This window comes from Apodemus sylvaticus, chromosome 1, assembly GCF_947179515.1.
Source record: "Apodemus sylvaticus chromosome 1, mApoSyl1.1, whole genome shotgun sequence".
NCBI lineage: Eukaryota > Metazoa > Chordata > Mammalia > Rodentia > Muridae > Apodemus > Apodemus sylvaticus.
The window spans coordinates 114,144,828-114,169,305 of NC_067472.1; the positions used below are offsets into that span (position 1 = coordinate 114,144,828).

Below are 24,478 nucleotides of genomic sequence, written 5' to 3' on the forward strand. Positions count from 1 at the left end.
AAGGTCATGAGATGCTGATTCAAGGGATAATCAAAAGGAAACCTGGAGGAAATGACTGAACTGATACATAAATAAAAGACTGGGTTTAGTTCTACAGGAGAAAGCTACCCAGAGAGAACTGCTCGGAGAGTGAACACAGCTCTTAGGATTTTTCTAATAGGATTTCTGACTTGGTTAGAAAACCCTAGGAATTTTTTTTTTTTTTTTCTGGCAGCTTTTCTGACTTTGGTTGCAGCTATCCAGAGAGCTTTTAGAATTTTTTCTAGCATTAGAGACCTGTCTTTGGCCGAGATCTGTCTCAAACAGAGATCTATCTGAAAGCTGTCTCAAGCAGAACACAGGCTGTCAGCTTGTACCCAAAGCTTGACTTTGAATGTTTCTTTTGCCACTCTCAAACACCCTTCCTCAGGACTCCCTTTCCAAGCAGAGGCTGGTTCTTGGCAATGAGGGATTCAGTAAACCACAAATTATCAAATAAGATTGTAATTATACACAAACTAGCTATCACTTCTGTCTGCTATATCTATAGTTATATCAGTCTTTTCACTGCTTCATTAGCTCCATTAACATAAAAAATGGTTAGTAATGTGCTTTCAATGCAAGCATGAGGACCTGGTCTATAATCCAAGACTTCCTGCCTAGAATCCAGGACAGGTGTGGTGACCTCACATCATCTAGAAGCCAGGTATGGTAGCATGCTGGGACTGTGGAGATACAGACAGACAGATATCTTGGCTTCCTGGATGTCCAACCTGGCCTAATCAGAGTGTCTCAGGCTAGTGAGAGATCCTGTCTCAAAAAACAAGGGGGGCGCAGCACCTGAAGAATGACAGTTGAGACTTCCTCTGGCCTTCACACACGCAAGGGCACACTCACATCTGCACTTAAATACGAACCCACTCCTATTTACCCACACCTGCACACACACACACACACACACACAGCAGATATGTGTATTGACTGTTATTCATTGAGGGCATTAGATGAAAAGGCAGTGAGAACTTATGGAAAGATTGTAAGTTGCAGAATCATATGACTGAAATTGGTGTGAAAGATTTAAAAATGAAGCAGCACTGACTTTGAAGTTGGGTAGACCAGTACTCTTTCTGTGTGGCCTTATGAAAGTGATGTAACCTTTATGAATCTTAGAACTTAGATCTGTAAGACAACGATAGGCAAACGATGTCTGTTTCCAGGATTTAGGGCCATCTTGTCTACTCTTTTTACTTTTTCAGGCTTGGGCCATCGTAGGTCACACTCTAGAAGCAATTTCTATTGTTTAAGCAGTAATTATGATTCTTAACACTGTATATCTAACCATTCCTTTTGTGGAGCTTGGCAAGCCCAAAGATCTCAGCTCTTTCTTGTTTTAAAACAATCCAAGATGGGAAGGAAAACATCTCTGCCTCATTAGAGACATTGGTTGGGGCAGACTTCTTTATTCCCATCATGGGCAGGGGCTGAGATCTAGCTAGGGTCCTATACCAGAGAAGGAAAGGAAGAGAGAGAGAGAGAGAGAGAGAGAGAGAGAGAGAGAGAGAGAGAGAGAGAGAGAGAGATTGATTTGCAAAACAGTTTAGCCTGGGTGCAAATGAGCCTAGGTGATACTGCTGGAGTATCCCCAAGCACCTGCCCCTGTAGGGTTTCTCTCTGGCTCCTGAGATTTTCTACAACTTTCTAAAGTCCTATGAGTTATCAATTATTTCTCTAGCAAATTAATTTTTCTCATAATTGATTCTTTAAATTACACAGAGCTGGTAACATTTGATTGGAGTCAAAACCTGCAGGGACGTTGAAGGGCAGAGAGCAGCACCACTGAGCATCTGGTGGTGACAGCAGGAAGCTAGTCCTTGGGGTCAGTATGGCTCCAAGCTAGAAAGTCACTTCAGTGTCTTCTATGAAATGGAAGTGATCATTTCTCAACATATCCTAAAGATCCAACAAAGGTGAGATGGGGCCCACAGTAAGAGGCTTTGAACATGTAAACATGACATTAATGTGTTATTAACTAGCAAGATTTATAAGAGGTAAAACCAAAGTGCAGCCAAATGGTGCTTCCAAGGATAGTGGTGCTTGGAAGAATCTTGGAGTCCACAGACACAAAGGCATCCTGGGGGCTCCAACATCCTTTCATAACTGCTCTATTACAGTAGGCATCAAATGAGGTTTTTTTCCTCCAACACCTGAAATTGGAGTGTGGATAGTCTCAGATGTAAGCGAAGTGCCACATTCAATTTCCTTTCTGAAGTTTTGAGCTGCAATAGTGTATCAGTTTGAGACCAGAAGCAATAGCACTGTTCAAATACCATGGTCAGTGCTGATGATCTGTATGATCTCAGGCACATTATAGAATTGCTCTGAACCTTCAAGTCAACCCAGTGTTTGGGGGGAATTCGAGAGACTGTGCAGTATTTAACACAGTGAGTGCTTGGTGTGAACGGATTGTTAAACTGGTGTTAGGTGTTTTATCTCAGATTCTCTGTTATTTTTCTGTGCCTCCAGGTCCCCTTTGTAGGAAAGCAATCCCCTGTACAAACCTCCCCACGTTCCTACACTGGGCCTAGTGGCTCTGGCTCTTTCTGTTAGCTTTCCATGTTGGAAATCAGCATGTGTCTGGTTCTTCAAGAGGCACTACACTCACCAAGGACTTAAAGTACACTTTAATGTTCAGTTCTCAGCCCTCAGCCCACTTTATTCAATTAGTGGATGGCCTATAAGGACTTTACAGTATAAATCTTATTTCTCCCAAAGCAAACACATGTGAGAGTTTTCTGAAGATTCCTTTAAGGCAGAATTTCCACAATACATTTCATATGATAATCATCTGTGTTTTAGGGGTGGACGGAGTCCTTAAATTCAACAGGATTAGAAAATACTTTGATGGTCGCTCTTTATTTCTGATTCATTGCTGGATCATGAACACTTTTTATGGAGTCTTTTCAGAGATCTGGTGTTATATATGCACATGGTAGAAATACCACTTTGAGACAAAATGATCCCAGTTTCCCTGAATTGAATTTTGGGCTTTAGAAGGCTATTTACTGCTGAGTCTTTCAGCAGGCATCCTGTGGGATACCTCCCATAGGTCATGTTCATTGCTGTGCTATTTTTTTGTGGCGTCTTTTCATTGGAGCTATGTTATGTATGACAATGACACACTGAATAAGTGGCCCTGAGGGGTGTAACTGGAAAGGAGAAGTGTTAACTTTGGTTCTCACTGCCCATTATGTTTATTGAGTTGTTTTATTTTGTTTTCATTTACTATGTGTTACAAAGCTCTATGCCAGAGAATGGCAGATGTTTCTCCAAGGAAGCATGGTGAATCCAGCTTGCTAGTCTTTTTCTAGATAACAGAAGATCCTCATTTACTCAAAGCTCCTTGTCAGAGGAATTCTATAGCATGAGAGAACCCAGCACATTAGGGCTGTTACCCAGCCCTTGCTTCTCATTGGAGCGTTAGGATATGTCGGGAAATGATCACTTCCATTTTATAGAAGAAACTGAAGTAAATGTCTAGCTTGAAGCCAGATTGACCGCAAGCACTAGCTTCCTGCTGTCACCACCAGATGCTTAGCAGCAGGGTTCTCTGCTCTTGAGGGTCTCAATGGTAGCCTGCATATAGAGATCTTGTTAGGATAGTTAAATGCTTCTTGACAGCTAGTAGGTAACTGTTGTTCTGTGCCTTCCTGTGTCATTCTGGAATCTGATACCTGTTTATAATCCTGCGGTTGAGATATGATGATTGTATGGAAGGACTGTAGGACTGAGCCCAGACGAGAGGTATTTTTAATAGCACACCAGCTAGAGTTGAAGGAAAAGCTAGGGTGGCAGAAGTGTGAGTGAGTGTAGAACTATGGGGCTATACTGGCAGGCTGGAGCCAGATGCTTTGCCACCTTGCATGCCACGTCAACATTTTAGCATCTGAGGACAATGGAAATTTCTAGGAAGGCTTTAGAGAAGGCAAGAAAGGCTATGATACATGTTTTAAAAGATTGGCCTTTCCAGATGCTAAAAGATTGCAAGTGACTGGACGTGTTTGTAGGCTTTTGGCAACCAATAGGAATAAAGGACTCTTAGGGCAGAGCTGAACTGCTAAGGGTTAAATGCTTATTTAAATGTCAGAGGTCATGTGTTGTAAACTAATTCCTTAAATGCATATGTTAAGAGTATTTGTTAATAGTTATTAGTTAATAGTTAATAGTTATTTGGAAGTTACAAGACCCTTGGGAGGTAATTAAGATGGGTTTGGGCACTCATGTTAGCATGAGTGGCTTTATAGAAAGAGGCATACATTTTGTAGGCTTGCATATTTTGTATTCTTGCATATTTTGTATTCTTGTTTTGTGTTGTCAGAGGATATTCTCTTTTCTGTTATAATGCAGCAGGAAGGCTGTACTGGCTGGTTTTGTCTGTCAACTTGACACAGGCTGGAGTTATCACCGAGAAAGGAGCTTCAGTTGGGGAAGTGCCTTCATGAGATCCAGCTGTGGGGCATTTTCTCAGTTGGAGATCAAGCGGGGAGGGCCCGTTGTGGGTGATGCCATCCCTGGGCTGGTAGTCTTGGGTTCTATAAGAGTGCAGGCTGAATAAGCCAGTAAGCCCCATCCCTCCATGGCCTCTGCATCAGCTCCTGTGTTCTGATCTGCTTGAGTTCCAGTCCTAATCTCTTTTGGTGATGAACAGCAATTTGGAAGTATAAGCTGAATAAACCCTTTCCTTCCCAAGTTGCTTCTTGGTCATGATGTTTGTACAGGAGTAGAAACTCTGATTAAGACCAAGGCCCTCAGGAGATGATGGCTTTATGGTCCTGGATTTCCTAGCTTTCAGATCATGCCTGCTTTCACTTTTTTTTTTCCTAGTAAAGCACTGGAACAACTACTAACAGAAGCATTTCTGTTTTTCCTTCTGCAGAAAGAATGCCCAAGAAGGTCACTGTGCTGGCTAATGTATTTGCCTCATGAATGCTCTAAAATATGTTCCAAAAATACTTTAAGAAGATGGTTCAATGATTGGAATTCTTTCTACAACCAATCTCTAAGAAGAAATAAAATACATAAGGGGGAAATTAGAGAGAAAAGATCACCTACAATAGACATATAGAATTTAATCTAAGGTGATGGGTTTTAAAAATCTTTTATTGTAACAACTTCATAACTGTAGTTGTGATGGGGAGCTGGAATAAATCTCCAGAGTGGAATCTGGTTAGGTGCTGCTTTAAGTTGCTAGGCAGGGCTCAGTTGATGTGCACACACTAAACACTAGATGGCACCCATCATCCTGTGTCTGAATAGGGAGCAGAGGGAAGGAAATAACATTCCTGTGACTTGAATGCAGAGGGAGGGAGGTTTACTGGAGAGGTTGGAGGGTGCTAGAAAGATGGGGCAGGTGAGCTACAGGAGGGCAGTGGAGGAGGGCGACAAGTGCCTTGGCATATGTAAATGAGAGTGTAATTACATTGTATGCTAAATTAAAAAATAGCAAAAACCAATACTTTGGGAACTATAAGAATATAAAAAATATCGACCCCACACTTCTCATGTTTCTGTCTTCCAAGGTATTTGTTATGTAAGGGTTTTGTGGCTAAAGAAGTTTGGAAAAACCATTAATTTATCTGTATTCAGGATATCCTTCTCAGAGCACACTGGTACAAAGATGTTTTGACAAGTTTTTCAGTTGAAGACAGTCGGTGCTAAGTAACTATGGTAATAACCCCCTAAAACTATTCTGTGAAACATTCTTTGTGGGGGATACATATCTAGTCTAAACCCTATCTACGAGAAGGCATAATCCAAGCTATATCAATTCTACCTTAGTCATGGTTATCCTATACTTTGAAAACATCAGATATCTGCATCATGCGCTCCTATGCCAAAGCTCAGGAAATGTTATAGGCAGCGGGCACAGAGAATGAAAGAGCCAGAAGTTGAGAGGACTGACTGACAAGTTACTGCCACCTAGCAGTAGTCTGCCACCCTCAGGAATTCTCTGCAGCTGGGGTTGCCTATAAAGCCTGCATAAGATCAAGTCAGTCATGGCTGCTGGGGAGAGCCATTTTTCTGTAGGATGGGTTTCTGTAGGATGTCAATGTTCCAGTGGATGGCCTCACACCAGGAATATAATTTGTTTTTTTTTTTTTTTTTTTTTTTTTTTTTTAAGAAAGAAAAGAAGGAAGACTAGAAGTTGGGAGTGACTGGAATGGGCCTAGGAGAAGTAGGAGAAGAGGAAGGGTGGATTTGGTGAAAATGTATTGTATACATGTAGCAGTTCTCAAAAGATAAAACCAATGATATTAAAATCAATCTTAATTTAGAATTGTTACTAGTACTAGTGAAATTGAATGAAGATTTGCCATGTGACATGTAGCATTTTAAATGTTATCTTCAGAGAGAGATAGCGATGGAGAGAGAACCAGAGAGAGCGAGCAAGAGAGAGAGAGAGAGATGAAAGGAGAGAAGGAAAGAGGAGAGGATGGAGAGAGGGTGAGGGGCCGGGGACACAAAAGCTAGCACACTCGAGCCGCCACATTGTAAGTCATTATCAAATACATTACTAAGAAAAGTCTGCATGGTGGAGTTATTCTGGAGTGGATACTCTGCCCCCGATCCTAAGAGTGCTGTTTACTTCACAGTTCTCTTATTTGTAAAGAGTGCCTGAGAGCGAAATGTGCCCCAGACCCTATTCCCTCCATCTGAACTTTCTAGGTAGCTGTTAACTTGAATAATTTGGAAATTAATCTTACATGACTTGGTGTCATGCACAGAGTTTTTATTTCACTTTGATTGTTAAAAGTTTCTGCTTTCTGGTTTCTGGGAATGCATGTCTTCCTCTTACTCTCCAGTTTAAGCTGTGGGTGCAAAATTCTCTATCTTTCTCCTTCCTGTATTTATAATTTAATCTTTCTCTTCCTTCCCATCCATTATTTCATCAAAGACTCTCAACGTTTATGTTTCTCCAATAGATACCCAGTAAAATCACAGTACTTAACCTGAAATTAGATACTTCCAACTAAAAGTTAAATAACTCAAGCAAGATAAAAAGAAGAAAAAAAGTTCTCTTTTCCTTTCTAATGGGAAACAATTTCCAGATGATATTTTCTGCCATCGAATACTTTTTTAAACATTGTGCATCATAAAGAGTATTCCATCAGATCTCCAGAGACTGTCATGTCCCATGAATTGTAATTTTCAAGACTATAATTCTGGTTGGTTGATTTGTAGTTCTAATATTAATATTAAACAGATAGATCTATTTTTAAAGGCAGACATACTTTTGACTTATCTTTCTTTGAACCATCCACTATTATTAGCTTCTGTAATTCCTTATATAGAAGAAAACCCAATCCTATGACTCCTTAGGTCTACTACTTTGGTAGAAGTAGAGAAATTAATATCACCTTTGTTTTATCATCCTTATACTGAGGATAATAGCGTATGGTATGGTCCTAAGATTAAATCAGCTATAAATATGGCCCTGAGTAAAATGTACCCCAGGTATTCTTACTTTAGTTTCTAACCACAACATAAAGTCAGAGCAGTGAGCATCAATGTAACAACTGCATTCTGTTGGCAGATCTTGAAGACTGCTGTATACAGAGAGGACTCCTTTCGGGTCAAGAGAAGTTCAGAATTCAACTACACAGTCAATAGTGATGGAGCTGAGGAACTCATTTATCCTTTCAGGTTCTCCTTTCCAGTCTGGAAAGTGGGAGGAACAAGAATTTACCATGACTGTTGGCATCTCCTTAAGGATAGACACAGCTTAGTACATGTGAAAGTATTTCTGTCTCAAAGTGTGCTGTGACCACATAAGTCCTGACTGTGAGGAGATAGCAGGATACCCACCAAGAGCACAAATTTCCTTTGGGATGATGGAGGATATCAGAATTGGACTCCCAGGCTATAATGACCTATGAAGCAGTCACTGTGCCAAATGTTGAGAATAAAAGCTCCTTTAAGATGTGAAAAGTTGTCCTTCAGAAATCCTACCAGGTAATGAAGAAATAGTCATGTAAAACCAATATAGGCAATAAGCAGGAAGAGCTTCTTGGAATATCTTGTATGTCATTTAAGAGACATACTCAAATAAGACATAGCTCAGCTCTTGGATGGCAGAAACAGGTCCTGGTGAAAGACCTGACATCACATCTCTCAGACTCAGAATCCAGTAGGCTGCAAGATCTTGGACAGCAGAGATATGAATATATAGGAAAGCTATGGTGACACACAAGGTGTGGCCAGGCCATCCATGCCGACTTCTGGGTATTTAGGTCTGTATTTAGGTCAACTGCTATGAACTATTGAGGGAAACTGTGTGTATATGTGTGTGTACATGTGCATGTGCCTGTGCATGTGTGTGTGAGAGAGGGGGGGGAGAGAAAGAGGGAGAGAGAAAGAGGGAGAGAGAGAAAGAGGGAGAGAGAGTGGGGAGTATAAAGTATGGGGAAAGAGACAGCAATTGAAATGGGGGATATTTGCTTATTTGTTTAAAGGATTAAAATAATTGCTAAAAATTAAGGTGGGAAATTCTTGGAAAATTCTATCTACAAATCATAACTATAAAGAGAAAACATTTTTTCTGAGTACATAACGAGAACAAAACCTATGAGCTTTATTGAGTTATGAACCATAATCCACTACAAGAACTAGAATCCACATATAATTCTCTATTATTTACATGATTATGAAAACTCTAACATGATTATAACCACTTGCAATGGATTTGACCATCCACCACACCAGGGAGGGAACTTTATACAGTGCCAACAGTCAATAAATACCTGCGCACACAGAAGTCAATAAATATCTGTGCACACAGAAGTCAATAAATACCTGCGCACACAGAAGTCAATAAATACCAGCGCACACAGAAGAAGAAAGAAATCAAGGTGAGAGGAAAAGCAGGAGGAAGCAGGAAGGACAGGGCAGTGAGGAAACGTCACTCATTTTTTAGAAATAGAAAATTATTATTATTATTATTATTTTAGCCTTAAGAATGTCTTTATTCACTTGAATGCTGTACAAATATTACAATTTTCTCTTGCTGAAAAAAATATAAAAATAATCTTTATATAGGAATTCATTCATTTCTGTAAATCTTTCTAAATTTCTGCAATGGCTCTAAATGAGGGTAAGTGAATAAGTGGAAGTGAAGGGAGCCTGCGGGAGGAGCAGCAGGAGGTAGAACCATTCTTCGGTACCAACCCACCCAGACTCTTAGCTAGGCACATCACTTCTTTCTGTTTTAGCCCCTTCCACCATGGCTACCCAGAGTTCCCAGGACTCAGGGCATAGTCGGAAACAAAAAATATATATAATGTAATATAATATAATATAATATAATACGTAATGCGCAATACATAATGCGTATTGCAAAATACATAATATGTAGTACATAATGCATAAATACATATTATGTAATTAATAATGTGTAATATGTAATGTGTAATATGTAATATGTAATATATAATATATACAATAAAAATTAATAAAATTTAATTGCAGATATTAGCTTGTACCAATCTTGGGAAGCCTGATTCTCTTGTATAAATATGGGGAGATACCTTTTGAGGTGAAAATTAATTTTATTGTTATGAAAGATGAAGAAGTTCTCAAAGTGTATGTAATTCAAATGAGTGCTGGGGACATGGACTCAGGTGCTAGCGATTGCGAGCAAGCAGCTTACAGATTGAGCCATTTCTCCTGCCCCATTTAAAAATTTTTAGTAGGCTTGATGTGACTCAAGTATGTTTTAAATGATAACACACAGATAAAGTACTAGGAAATACTATTAGAGATGGTGGATAAATTTATGATGGTACATTTTGGTAAGAGATTCACTTCTTAAACACATTCGGTTGTATATACTAAGAGGGAACAGGTTTTTGTTTATCAGATACCTTTGTAAAGTGAACTTAAAGTTCACTTTAATAAACTTATTAGCAAATAATATATGCTTAAAAAGTTGTTATTGTTAATTCTTTTTTTAAATTTATTTTGTTGCTGGTAATTCTTGAACTTAGGCATATTCTGCCCTCTGCCACAGGTCACCCTTGCCACACCCTGTGACATTCTTATTTTTCTCACATATTTATATGCACCAAAGTATTCTGAAACCAAAGTTTTAGGAGTGTGGTCACTCCTAGGGAGATTGTATTTTAATAAGCAAGCACTATACCATTTAAATAGAGCTTGCTTCTCAGTATTCTGTTGTGTGCAGATACACATCACAATTTAAAAGGAGAAGCTAGAACCTCCACCTCTATCCAGGAGAAGTAAAGTGACGAGCATCATATACCTAGGAGCTATCTAAATTGCAATGCTCTGGAGGCTGTGGAACATCTCCTTTTGGAATGAAAGTGATTTCTTCATGGATGATGGTAGATGTAGACAGAAAGGACATTCAAGACACATACTCACCGATAAGATCTGGTCTCCTCTCTGGAGCTCCCCACTCAGGTCTGCTGGTCCCCCAGCCAGAATGAAGGACACAAAAATACCTTCTCCATCTTCCCCGCCCACAATGTTGAAGCCCAGGCCAGTGGAGCCTTTGTGAAGGACTACCTTGCGGGGCTCCCTGTAGAAACAAATGAAGAACACAGCTCACAGAGTGACCCCTCTCAGATTTTCAGATTCTGCTTTCTTTTTTTAACTTTGTTGTAATACGAGATACCACATGTTCACTACCTACTACAATGACAGTGGCTTGCCGTAGTAAAATGAACTTGCAGATTTTGAAAGCTCTCATAATTCTCATTACAACTATCAACAGCCCATGTAACACCATTCCTGAAACACCAATTATTCTCTCTTCAAAAAGAAAAAAAAAAAAAAAGAGTTGGGACTGGAGAGATGGCTCAGCAGTTAAGAGCACTGACTGCTCTTCCAGAGGCTCTGATTCAATTCCCAGCCACTACATGGTGGCTCACAGCCATCTTTAATGGGATTAGATGCCCTTTTCTGGTATGTCTGAAGATAGCATCAATGTACTCATATACATAAAATATTTCTTTTTTTAACTCTGTAATAGTATTGATCATAAAGTATTCAGCAGAATGGAAAGGCTAAGACGTAAAGGAGAGGTTTTGATAGGAAAGGAATTAAATAGAACCTTGTAGGTAGTGGAATGCCTTGGAATCTCTGAGTCATCAGTAGTATTTAAATGAAGATTAACCAGTGGTCACACATACTGTTGAGCTGCAGATGTGATGGGAGGCAGGAAAACCAGTTAGACTGTCCTCCAAGAAACCCAGGTGTGAAAGAGTGACAGCTGGAGAAAGGTTGATAACAGTGAAGATGAAGAGGAAGGACAGAGGAGAGACTGTGAAGAAGGGGTGGGGCATTGGAGAGGATGAGAGAGCTGCTAACTGGGGAAAGAGAAGGTGGGCATGATTAGACATTTCCAGTTCCCGCTACTGCTCACATACCCCTGTGCAGATATTCTGAAGCAAATGGAAACAAATGTGAATTGAAGTTCCCAATGAAACTAAAACTTGAAACCAACCAAGCAAACCAATCAAAACCAAACAAACCACAACTGTTTCAGATTCCGGAAGGTTGATTTGTTTTTCTCCCCCTGCCCCCCCCCCCTCTCTGAGTGTGTTTATTAGTGTTCATGTGCGTTCCAGTGACAAGCATGTGTGTAGAGGCTAGAGTCATCAACGTCAGGTGACATCGCTAAGACACTGTCTGCTTTACCTCTTCAGGTAGTATTTCTTACTGATTTTGAACTCACTGAGAAGGTTAGGCTGACTGGCTAGAGAGCCCCAGGGATCTAGCTGTCTTTGCACACAGTGCTGAGATTACAAATGCCTGATTTTTTTTTTTTTGTGGGTCCTGAAGTTTGAACTCATGTCAAATGCTTGTTAATGTGACAAACATGTTTTTAACTAAGTGAGACATTTCTTCTGCCTCTAATTTAATTTTCTTTTAAAAATTATTATTATTTTATCCTGTATGTATGTGTGTGTGTGTGTGTGTGTGTGTGTGTGTGACAGTCAGGAACTAGCTTAGGGAAGTGAGTTCTTTTATTTTACTATGGGTTCTAAGGATCAGTCTAACATCATCAGGTTAATGTGAGTTAGTTAACCTTTATCAGATAAACCATCTTACCAGCTTTTCCTTAACAATAATTTTTAAAAATGTCAGCACAAGTTAGACCAAGGACCCTTTCTATCATCTATCTTTCTCTTCTACACATCCCAGTTCCAATAACTAAAACTCTTTTATTATCCTCTCAATGATATATGGACAGTAAGGAACCATCCAATATTTCTTTATGCTAATGATATGGAAAGTTTATCTACAATCACAAGTCCATGCTTAAAATGATATATCTATGTTGAACCTCATTATAAGAGTGTAAAATGCACAGCCCAGCTATGGTATATAGTTAGAGGCAAATTGCCATGCATACTTACTCTATAACTATATTCTATAAACTATATTCTATCTTTCTCTTCTACATATCTCAGTTCCACTAATAAAGCTCTTATTTTCCTCTCAATGATATATGGATAGTAAGGAACCATCCAATATTCCTTTATGCTAATGATATCGAAAGTTTATCTGCAATCACAAGTCCATGCTTAAAATAATGTATCTATGTTAAACCTCATTATAAGAGTGTAAAATGCACAGCCCAGCTATGGTATATAGTTAGAGGCAAATTGGCGTACATACTTACTATACTCTACAACTATATTTTATAAGCACTGGATAAGCACTAACTGAATCTTGGACTGTTCTAGGTGGGTGTGCTCTCAGAATGTTTGCAAACTACATGAAAATTCTTGCCCTGGTGGATTTATATTGTGCTAATAAACCACCCACACAGGTACTGAATTTACTCCCTACTGTTAGAAAGGAGTAAGAGAAAAATTTGGAGAGAAAGAGAAAGGAGAGTAATATGGTGTGATGTGTGGTAGGTCTAGGTTGCACACACTGAGGAGGAGACATTTGAGGACACTGGTCATGTAGGTACCCAAGAAAGGATGCTGTACCTGGAGGAGGAGATAGTAACCACACCTTAGTGTGTGAGGGTTCTGATGTCACAGAAGAACCAGTATGCAGATATGGCTGCACTATGAGTCCATGCTGTATTAGCAATGTTGACTGTCTTTTCTCATTTGAGGGTCCTGGTGTTTGGTGGGACAAGACATTCTGGGTATTAAGTTGTAAGGTGATAGATCCTGTAGCTTTTTTCAGCAGGAAGTTGGTCTGTTTGGCATATGTACATTCATGTTAACTGGGTATTCAGTAAGGCCTCCCCAGTAGAGCATTTCCACACATGGCAACTGTGAAAGTCTGGGAACTCAGTTTCCTACCAAGGATTACGTGAGCCTATGGGGGGAATTTCTCATTTGCATCACACAAAAGTAGTACAACTTTCCTCTTCATCTTTCTGCCTGACTGATTCTGGCCAGGGTGAAAATGCAGTTTTCATTCTATCTAGTTCAGTGGAGGAAGTAATAGGAGAAGTTGCTTATAATTGATTTTCCTGGTAGAAGTGTAGATACGTTTACTTCTCTGGGAAGACTCATGACAACACAGGGGTGAGAGGCTTCATTCCTTTCTTGTTTTGTTAAGGCAGGGCCAGAGCAGCATTACAAAATCTGTGACAGCATGTATAATAGGTGCACACATTTATGCCAGGCAAAATCCCAGCAGTGAGAAGGGAAAGTGGGTACAAAGTCCAGCCCTACCTAACCAAGGAGAAGTTATTTGCAATGGGTAGCTGCTGGGAAAGGGGAAATGAGTTTTCTCCAATGGAGTCTCTCTGGGTTTATCTACCACATTTCAGGGCAGGCCTCGAGGTTGGAGTAATTTGCCACGGTGGTCCAGTGAAGTCTGTAAACATGATATTTTACAGACAGAGGTAAAAGAAAAAATGTCTCCTGGGAATAACGGACCTCTCTGTATATTTAGAAGCTAAAAATCTCACTTGGCAGTTTCCCAAACTCTCCTATTTCCTTATAGATGAGACATGGTATAACCAAGCAAACATAGATATGTAAGAATTCATCTTATAGCAAAGAATTCTGCTTTGCTTTGCTCCAACCACTTATGTTATTACGGTAGAAAATGCATTCCAAAAATTCCAGTCACAAGTTCTTTTTTAGGTTTTCTAGTCACTGCCTTTCAGGGCAGGTAGATTCCAAACAATAGCCGAGACTAAAGAGATTTACATCTGAAAAATCTTATGAGGTCCCTGCCATACAGATGAGTATTGGGCAAGGTAGGAAGAATTTACATTTAAGTTGGTACCTAGTCCCATAGCTACTACCTTCTCCCACAAGCTAATCTAGTTCTGCCTTTAACTCTTGATTTTGCTTGCAGACAGGCTATCTCAGGCCCACCTGAATAGCAAGGGAAGTTTATGAGGAACTGACCTTTTGTGTTCCAGACCTCATGCAGAGAGTCTTTGAGAAAAAGAAGCCTTTCTTAGCTTATCCAGGTATGATTTAGGATAGGATACAGCTTATACTTAATACTCAGGGAGACTCAAAGAGGCAGAGAGACAGTATTTACTTTCTACTCAGAGAGAGACACTCGGAGGAGGAATGAGTTAGCTAGTTCATTCAGGCTGGGCCTAAGGGCTAACAGCTGGTTAATTTACCAGGCTGGCCCAAAAAGCTGGAGCCAGTTAGTTAATTCATCAAGCTGAAGGCTGGAGGCTAGAGGCTACTACCAGAGCTAATCTTTGGAGCTGATCACCCAGGGGCCTATGATGGCTCTGGGCTTGGGGCCTACGATGGCCCCAGGCATGTCACAGAGAAGAATACAACCGGCAGACTAGGCAAAAGGACTCTGAAACACAGCACGAGCCAGACAGCTTCCCAAGCTCTACAATGTTGCCAATTTCACCAGGAGGCTAGGCACGAGAATCATCCTTCTTCAGCTCCAGGGCCAGCGTGACATCGAGACCAAGATGAAGAAGCAGTTTAGCCACATGGGCCCTGGACTTTGGGTAAACACCCTGTATTGCTGGAGAAAGCCTAGCTAGCCTTTTACAGATATATATGATGCTTAATTTGAGATGTTAACTTGACTGGACTTTGGGAGATACCTGAAAATACATTCAGATTTCAAACCACCTCTGTAGTCATGTCAGTTTGTATTTCCCGCTGGACCTATGTCTTCCTGGACCAAAGAATCCTGGTTATCCCACAGCAGACCCACAGTTTGTAACAGTAATTGGTGAACATAAAATTAACTCCATGGTTGTTTTTGTTTTTATTTATTATTTTTATTAGCTATAGTCTTTTATTACATTTCAAATTATTTCCCCTTTCCTGGATTCCCATAAGCCATCTCCCCTCCCCTGGTTCCCCAGTCACCCCTCTCCCACTTCCCTGTCCTGGTATTTTCCTACACTGCAGCACTAAGCCTTTCTAGTACCAGGGGCCTCTCCTCCCTTTGATGTCTAACAAGGCCATCCTCTGCTGCCTATGCATCTGGAGCCATGGGTAACACCATGTGTACTATCTGGTTGATGATTTTGTCCCTGGGAGCTCTGGGGGTACTGGGTGGCTCATATCATTGCTCCTCCTATGGCACTGCAAACCCCTTTAGCTCCTTGGGTCCTTTCTCTAGCTCCCCCATTGGGGACTCTGTGCTCAGTTCAATGGCTGACTGAGAGTGTCCCCCTCTGTATTTGTCATGCACTAGCAGAGCCTCCAGGTAACAGCTATAACCAACTCCAGTCAGCAAGTACTTGAGGGCATTGATAATAGTGTCTGGGTTTTGTAACTGTATATGGTATGGATCACTAGGTAGGGTAATCTCTGGATGGTCTTTCCCTCAGGCTATGCTCCACAGTTTGTCTCTGTATCTCCTTCTGTGGATATTTGGTTCCCCCTTCTAAGAAGAACCAGAGTATCTATACTTTGTTCTTTCTTCTTCTTGGGCATCATTTGATATGTGAATTGTGTCTTGGGTATTCTAAGCTTCTGTTCTTTTGTGTTTGGATTACCTCACTCAGGATGATATTTTCCAGTTTCACCCGTTTGCCTCAGAATTTCATGAATTCATTGTTTTTAATAGCTGAATAGTATTCCTTTGTGTAAATATACCACATTTTTCTGTATCCATTCCTTTGTTGAGGGACATCTGGGTTATTTCCAGATTCTAACTATTATAAATATGGCTGCTATGAACATAGTGGAACATGTGTCCTTATTACATGCTGGAGAATCTTCTGGGTATATGTCCAGGAGTGATATAACAGGGTCCTCTGGTAGTAGTATGCCAAATTTTCTGAGGATCCAACCACCAGACTGATTTCCAGAGTGGTTGTACCAGCTTACAATCCCACCAGCAGTGGAAGAGTTTTCCTCTTTCTCCACATCCTTACCAACACCTGCTGTCTCCTGAGTTTTTAATCTTAGCCATTCTGACTGGTGTGCAGTGAAATCTCAGGGTTGTTTTGATTTGCATTTCCCTGATGACTAAGGATGTTGAACATTTCTTTAGGTGCTTCTCAGCCATTTGATATCCCTCAGGTAAAAATTCTTTGTTTACCTCTGTACCCCATTTTTTAATAGGGTTATTTGGTTCTCTGGAGTACAACTTCTTGAGTTCTTTGTAATGTTGGATATTAGCCCTCTGTCAGATATAGGGTTGGACATTCCATGTTTTTGTGTATGTATATGAAGTTGTTATGATTTGGTGATTTTTGTCTTTTTAGTTTTAATTTAGCTTTTTTTGTTTCATTTTTATTGTTTTTGCTTTGTTTTGTTTTGTTTTGCTTTTGCAGAGAGAGTGACAGAGAAAGAGGGAGATGGAGAGAGGGAAATGGATAGAGGGAGAGAGGGAGAGAAGAGGGAGAGAAAGAGGGAAGGAAGAGGAGGAAGAATCTAGTTGGGTGGTGGTATGCAGAGAAGCTGATTAAGACTTAAGGTAAGCAATTCAAAATAGCTTCAGAAAACACCTTAAGCAAAAGGTAAGCAACTCAAAATAGCACCAGGGTCAGGAAGTCTCTGAAACCAAGCAGATTCACTAGGACTATCTCTCCCATGAGTAAGCAACAAAGACTGCCGAGAGTGAGTCTCAGACAAGTCATGCTGCAAAGACCCTGACACCATTCTAGATGCTTAGAAGTAGAAACTAGCTGAGCTGCCTGGAAGGGGCTTAGGTCACCTGAATTACCTGGAAAAGAAATTCTTCCAACTGTTCAGACTGTGCGATGTGTTCTAGGTTCCCAGCTTTTGTGAGGATTTTTTGAGTAATTTCTGCTCCTGCAAGTAACTTTTCACCCACACTCCTGTAATTAATCTTAAATAAAACTCATTGGTTCCCCAACGTGGACTTTGGCAATATCTGAACTTTGGTCTTTTTGGTCTTATGTTCTATCTTGGCTGAGTATACAAGTATGTTGTGTCACAATTCTTGCCATAAAAATTCTTGTCATACAAGAGATGGGTAGGGAAATGGGGAGGATCTAGAACTTGGGGGAGGGTAAAGAATATGATCAAAATATATTGTATGAAACATTAAAAAAAAATCACCCTTCTTCCTTGCTAATTCATCTTTCCCCCAGCCCTTAGTCTGGAGAGAAAGGGTTGAATTTTAAGTTTTGGCCTGTGTGTGCAAATAAGTCTCCTTCGTGCTGAGAACTTGGTCTTGGGGCTTCCTGATACTGGTCTCTTGCATGTGTCATCTATTCCTTGGACAGGCTGTGCTTTGCATATGGAAGAGAAGAGCAGCATTTCAGGGTGGTTGTTAGCTCACATATCCTTTACTGGAATGTATACTGGAGCCCAGGCATAAGCACTTTCCAAACACAGCAGGAGACTTGACAATCATAAGGAATACTGAGAAAATGGACACACTCCCACAGTGATTTAGACCTTTCCTTCAGATTATAATTATTTATGCAAATGTCTTCCTTCCTTTCTAGGGTTTTAATCAGGGATTGAAAAATGCATGCACAACAGGGATTGTAAAAACCGGCTAAGAAAGTAAAGTGGGCTGAAGAGGGATTGTGGCATGTTTGATCTAAAGAGGGCTGCAAGTAGCTAACGCTGGATGATGACTTCAAGGAGGAATTGTCTCATTTGAAAACTGCCTGTCTTCAGGTTCTTGTAAAGCTAAGCCAAGAATCTAGATGTTTTGTAAAATTTCTAGCATTTTAAATCAACAAGGATTAAAAAACAAATAAAAGCACCATGCAGTTCCAACTCTATCCTACTTTGTTATGGATCTAGTTCGGAGATGCCAGTGTGAATGGCATGATGGGAAGTTTTATGACACATCAGACACCTGTTTGGCCTAGACAGGATTGACATCTGGTAATTCTCTGTCCTTTTAAGTTGATTTATGAGTTTATCTTCAGTGCCATTTCTACCCTTCCCTTTCAAGTTCTCTCACAAGAATAATCTGTCCTTTTGCTCTATTTTCCCCTTATCCTCTTTTGTTCTTTCTATAGTACAATTGCTGATGACTTAGCATCTTTGTGATGACATAGTCTCAATCACTTCAAGCCAGCATTCTCTTGTCTCTCCATGTTTAGTGTCAAGGAATGACTGTGGATCTGATAGTCTAATGTCTTGAATTTCTGTGAATCATATATTATGTGAGCCACATGGCTTCCAGTCTGGATATATGTCCTGGGTAGTTTCACCTAGAATGCTCAATTAAGTAAAAGTAAACCAACACTCAAATTTGCAAAGGATACAAATATTATTTTTATACAGAGACACTGTCTCTTATTTGCTGTGCTGTTCTTCCAGAATTCAGATGGTTTCAAGACCATTATGTGCCATTATATACTGACAGTGGAACAAAATTCTAACCCCCCTCCCATTCTTTAATCGTGACTTGGTGCAGATCACTTGACTGTAATCATATGGAAGTCACTTTCATCAGATACCCAATTTTCAACTTAACTGGATGGAGACTTCATGAATAGAATCCTAGAGAAAATATTCTATCCATGTAGCTAGAGCAATGCTTATTATCCTGGCTTGGTGTACACATCTCCCTCTCCATCTATAGTAATTAACTTGAGAGCAGTGTCCATACCATTAGTCTTTTGTCTTCAATACTTAGTATAAAATTAAGTGCTTTTTATTTGTTAATTGCAGTTTTCATATTATATTTTGAATAAGGACTCTGAAGAAGCCAGAATCTATTCCCTGTAGATCAGAATGTTTTGAAATGACACATTCAAATATGTGCTTGATTCATCTAGCCAGTCTGTTAGTAAACAGACAATTCTAGAATCTCTATTCTGTGTTGGACACTGTGAATATAAATATTAAGGAGCCTGACGCTGTAAGGCTAATTGGAGACAAACAAGAAAGAAGAATACTGCTGTGACAGAGACTTGAGAATCATAAACTAATACAGATAAGAGTGAAGAGTAAGTAATTGAAAAAGAGCTTATCCTTGTATTATCAGGGCTTCTGGAAACAATCTACTCATTTATGCAGTTCTACTTTTTTTCTTAACATGACGCAAAAGACTCCTAATTATAAAACCCCAGATGTTGGGCAACTCCAAGGCCAGTTTGTTCTGCTCTAAGCTGTGTCAGGTCACCTGCTAGGTAAAGTACAGGGGTGCTCTAAGGCAGCAGGGAGTTTGCGGGAGAAGAGTGCCATGTAATTTTTCTTTTAATTCTCCATGGCTCAAGTGGGTTCAGGATTCAAGGAGAAAAATGGACACTTAAACCTGAAGGACTTACTTCTGTTGAGGGAGGATACGAATGTTATCTTTTAAAAACATGTATTTGTCCATGCTAGTCTCTGTTCTGAAGCCAGTGGATATCCTCTGGATTGTCTACATTTCTAAGAATAACATCCAAATTCCTCATCACGTGGGCCTTTACCCACTCCAGGACAGCCTAACTTCACTATTTTCCTCTTTTCTTAGTACACAAAGTTGTACACTATAGCCCTTCACACTGAGCTGTTACACACCTCGCTAGCTAATCCCAGGGTCTCTTTGTTTGAAATGACCTTTCTCTTGCTATTCTTATGTTTCTAATGAACTTTTGCTTTGCCTTCAACACCAAGATGGGTGCTGTCTCCTCTCTGCTGCTCTCTCTGTCCTTACCTCCAGAAGAAATAGCAACCCCCCCTCCCTCCCTCCCTCTCTCCCTCCCTCCCTCTCTCCCTTTCTTCCTTCCTTTTTTTATTTTTTGTGAGACAGAGGAGTCTTATTATGTTGCCAAGGCCACATTGAAATGCTTGGTCTCAAGGGATCCTCCACCCATGATTTAATATTGGTAGGATTGCAGGCACATGCTGCTGTGCTCACTTTAATTTTTTCCCTTAAGAAAGTACATTGTTGGCCTGGAGAGATGGCTCCGTGGTTAAGAACACTGGTTGCTCTTCCAGAGGTTCTGAGTTCAATTCTCAGCATCACAGGGCAGATCTCAACCATCTATAGCATCTATGGGATCCAGTGCCCTCTTCTGGTCTACATATGTACATGCTAACAAAACATCAACACACACACACACACACACACACACACACAAATATATATACTTATATATATACATATGTGTGTGTGTGTATATGTGTTTGTGTGCATGAGTATGTGTGTATCAAAATAAAAAAATGGAAACAAAAAGAAGCCACACTGTCCCCTTATTGATACTACTCTAATTTCCTTTACTGTTTGGATTTGACTTTATCTATCTCCATGATGAATTTGTGTGACCCAAAAGTATAAACACCTTCAGACTTGTTATTGTTGCTATTCTGTTTTTGTTTGTACTTCTAGGACATAGCAGAGACAGAGCAGACAAGAAGCACCAACAGCTATGTTTCACACAGAAGGAAAATCCAAGTGAAGCGCTGAGGGGAAGTGATGCAGTCTTGTGGTTCCACAAGGAAAGAACAGAAGAAGCAGGGCACTGTGCCCTACAGCTCAGATTCTGAGCTGGGTGATGCCAGGAATAATATGTAGCTTGTAAGGAAGCCACAAAATTCAGGTAAGATAATGAGCAAATTGGGATGAGAGCTTGCCTGGTTCATAGGTGAAAAAGGTCGGTACTCGATCTCCAGCACAGGGAGGCAGCTGCGTGCTTTAGCTCTAGCTCCATGTTAAAAATATGAATACATCATCATGGTTGGTCTGGATAGCACAGGAAACAGGCTTAACTGGCTATCCTAGCTCAATTGCAGTGCCCATGAAGACTGTTAGCTGATGCCCCTCTCTTGGAGTCTAGGCTTACTAAGCTGTCTGCTCATTAAAACATGCTTTCACACAGTGATTTTTCCCCCCAATGCAACAGTGGGCTAATGAGCACATTCTGGTATCTTCAGAAGTTATATTATTATCGTAAAATAAAGATACTAGTATAGCGTGTGAACTTGTTCACCTCTGGATACACTGACAAAAATAAGTTTCAGAATATGTAGACCTAAGAGTCAGATCATTACCATGGTCCAGAAAAACTGTTGTCCTCTTAGGTCATGTCTGCAGAGACATCTCTGAGCCCTCGTTCCTGCATTTCTTTATAAGCACAACTTTGCACATGTGAGCAGTGTTAGGAAGAAGAGACAGTGGTAGATTAAAGAAGTCATTTTTTTTAAAAAACAATGTACCTTAGCATAACTGTGAGGGAGAGCAGAGAGGGTGGGCACGTGCGGTCAATTGCAGCAAGCTTCAAAGCTGTTGAAAAATTAATTATTACTCATGTCACATAGCTTTATGAGCTTGGGTCCTCAGAAGACTGAAGTACAATGCATTCCACACATTCAAATAACTAATTAGTGTGGTCAGTCAAACAGCCAGTCAAGTGGAGAGGGGGATTTCATTGAAGTGTTGCTGCAAGGATGTGCTAAAACAATACATTATGGATTTTGGCATTATGAGTTGGGGATCTATGCTGGACTTTAGGTAAGCAACAAACGGTGGGGTGTGTGTATCAAAACAAACAAACAAACAAACAAACAAACAAACAAAATGAAAACAAAAAGAAGCCACTTCAGCAAAATAGTCATGACACAGTTCTTGAGTCTCGGTTAAATATAGTGTGGTTGGTAGATGCTATGTGAGATTTTAAAAAGACCCCACAAAACTATTAGGTGAGGGTCATCTGTTGTACTATGGCAGAGTGTGCCGCAGAGTAGATAGAGCTGTGTTTGAATCATACTCTTATTAATGATGAATAATCTAGAAAAGTAAATCTCTTTATCTCTGACTCTTTTTCCCTCCTCCCCCATCTCTGTGTGAATGTGGGTATATGAATGCCCTTGCCCATGTGTGGGCATCAAAGGACAGCTTCACATATTGGTTCTTGCCTTCCACAGTGTTTAAGATAGCAGAGAGGGTTTCTTGTTTTTATTTTTATTTTTCTGCCACACATACCATGGTAACCAGCGTTTTAACTTCCCAGAATGTCTTGTCCTCACCTCCCATCTCTGCGTAGGCATGCTGAGATTACAGATGCAAAGGACACTATCTGGCTTTTTATGGGCTCTGGGGATGTGAAATCAGGACCTCATTCCTGCACCAGTACTTTCCTCAATGAGCCATCCTACCAATCCAATCTAGGAAACTTTTAAGGTCACCTTTACTGTTGTTGTAAGTTGTGAATAACTGTATTTACTTCACAGTGTTATAAATATGAATTTACATAAACTATTAGGCACTAAGGCCATACAGCAAGTGCTCAGTAAATGCCAACCCACTGTTTTGTGTTCTATGGCACGATCACTGGAAAGCAAATGGATAAACATAGAATATATAAATGGGCAATGCAAGGCCACATGGAAGTAACAAATGAATGCTATAGATAATGAGAGAACTCTATGATAAGGGAAAGAGTAAGATGTGGACGAATATGAACTGGATCTGAAGGTCTATGTAGATACTAGATAATAGACCTGGAAGAAATGGGCACAGAGCAGTCGAGCTCAAGGTGAGATGGGAACAAACATGCAGGATGTTTGAAGAGCTGAACACTTGTCAATGTCGTCAATGAAGAAGACTGAGGAAAGCTGGTAGGATCCCAGATGGTGAGCTGGGCATTCAGACTTTACTGAGCTAGCATCTTAATACCCAGCAAAGACTGAATGGAATGACTTCTGCTTCAAGTCCTAAGTGTTTACATTCTGTTATGCTTGTTTTGTAACTTTCCAAGTTAGCTTGCAAGAAGCTAAGTTAAAGACCGGAAGGCTTTCTATAGACACTTGCTGCAAAGTGAGGGGGTATGGTTGAAACTGTGCAAACCATAGTCTGAGTCTTGACTGCTCAAATCTAGCCCACAGACTTCCTGAGATCAGCTCTTTGATCTCTTCCCTAGGGAAAATTTTGGAATTAGTTATGCATCTGAAATTACATATAATATCTTGGGTAAAAGGAATCAAAGGGATACGTCCAATCATGTTTACATACAAACATAAATCAACTATAGATTAGTTTTAATCATCTTGGTTTTGAAATATATTGGGCTTTTGCTTATTGATATATCAAGTGTGATGATCTATAATATATATCTCATTTCAATTTTCTTTGGTCTAAGTTTATTAAAAAGTTAGAGGAGCAGCTATATCTTGATCTCATGTGTGTTAACATTTCAATAACCATTTTTTCTAAACATTTCAGCTCCAAAGTAAGAAAAGATTTATATATGGAATAATAAAAGGGTAACATATACACACATTGATTTTTCAAGACAGGGTTTTTCTAGGTAGCCCTGGCTGTCTTGGAACTCACTCTGTAGATCAGGCTGGCCACCAAACTCAGAGACCTGCCTCTGCCTCCCAAATGCTGGAATTAAAAGCATGTGCCACCACACCTGGATGCTTTTATATTATTTTATCTAAAAACTTTCCCATTAAATTATATGTATTATCTGAAGTGACAGGAATTTCCTCCTGTTTCCTGCTGTTTTATATTTTGTTTTATATTTTGAAAACACTGTTGATTATTTTAAATTGTTATCTTCTTAAATAAAACTATACAACCATTGTACTATTTTTAATTGTTGTGTTATATAATTTCAAGTTATCCAGGCTTGATAAAAATATCGAAATACTATTTCAAAAAATTTCAAAAGCCAAGGACAGTGTAAGCACATCTATTATTTGACAATTGGAATTGACTTTAACAGGTCTCTATATTATTCTGAAAGACAAATATGGAAGTGATTTGTAAAAACTTCTTTGGAGTCAGAATCCTATGGAATGACAAAATTCCAGTCATCAGTGATCAGTGTGACATCTGGGCAAAGCATTGGATTAACTAACAGTGTTCAGCTTCACGTTTTACATCTCTTAACTCTAATTTGAGAACATCATATCATTGTAGACCGTGTTTAATCTGAACACAATTTTCTAATTTTCTATGCTAATATTAGCCACTGGCTTTTTCTGAACACATCCCTTCTCATTTATTTAATAATCTGATTTTTATGATACAACCTCAAACCATTGACCCCCATTACCCATTTATGGTTCCTGAGCACTGGGAGATTTTCTCTGGAGAACACAACAAGGATGAAGCTTAGTAGTAAAGCTCTTGT

At 39.8% G+C, this 24,478-nt stretch overlaps 1 protein-coding gene across 10 annotated transcripts in view; it reads right to left on the reverse strand.

Moving 5' to 3' along the window:
- The window catches only part of Dlg2 (discs large MAGUK scaffold protein 2), a 1,203,331-nt gene that overhangs the window by 328,352 nt on the left and 850,501 nt on the right, over positions 1–24,478 (reverse strand). For all 10 annotated transcript variants that reach the window (XM_052158733.1, XM_052158754.1, XM_052158740.1 and 7 more), the window contains one exon: positions 10,417–10,573. In XM_052158733.1, the coding sequence (XP_052014693.1) occupies positions 10,417–10,573 (157 nt within the window). The remainder of the gene's footprint in view (positions 1–10,416; positions 10,574–24,478) is intronic.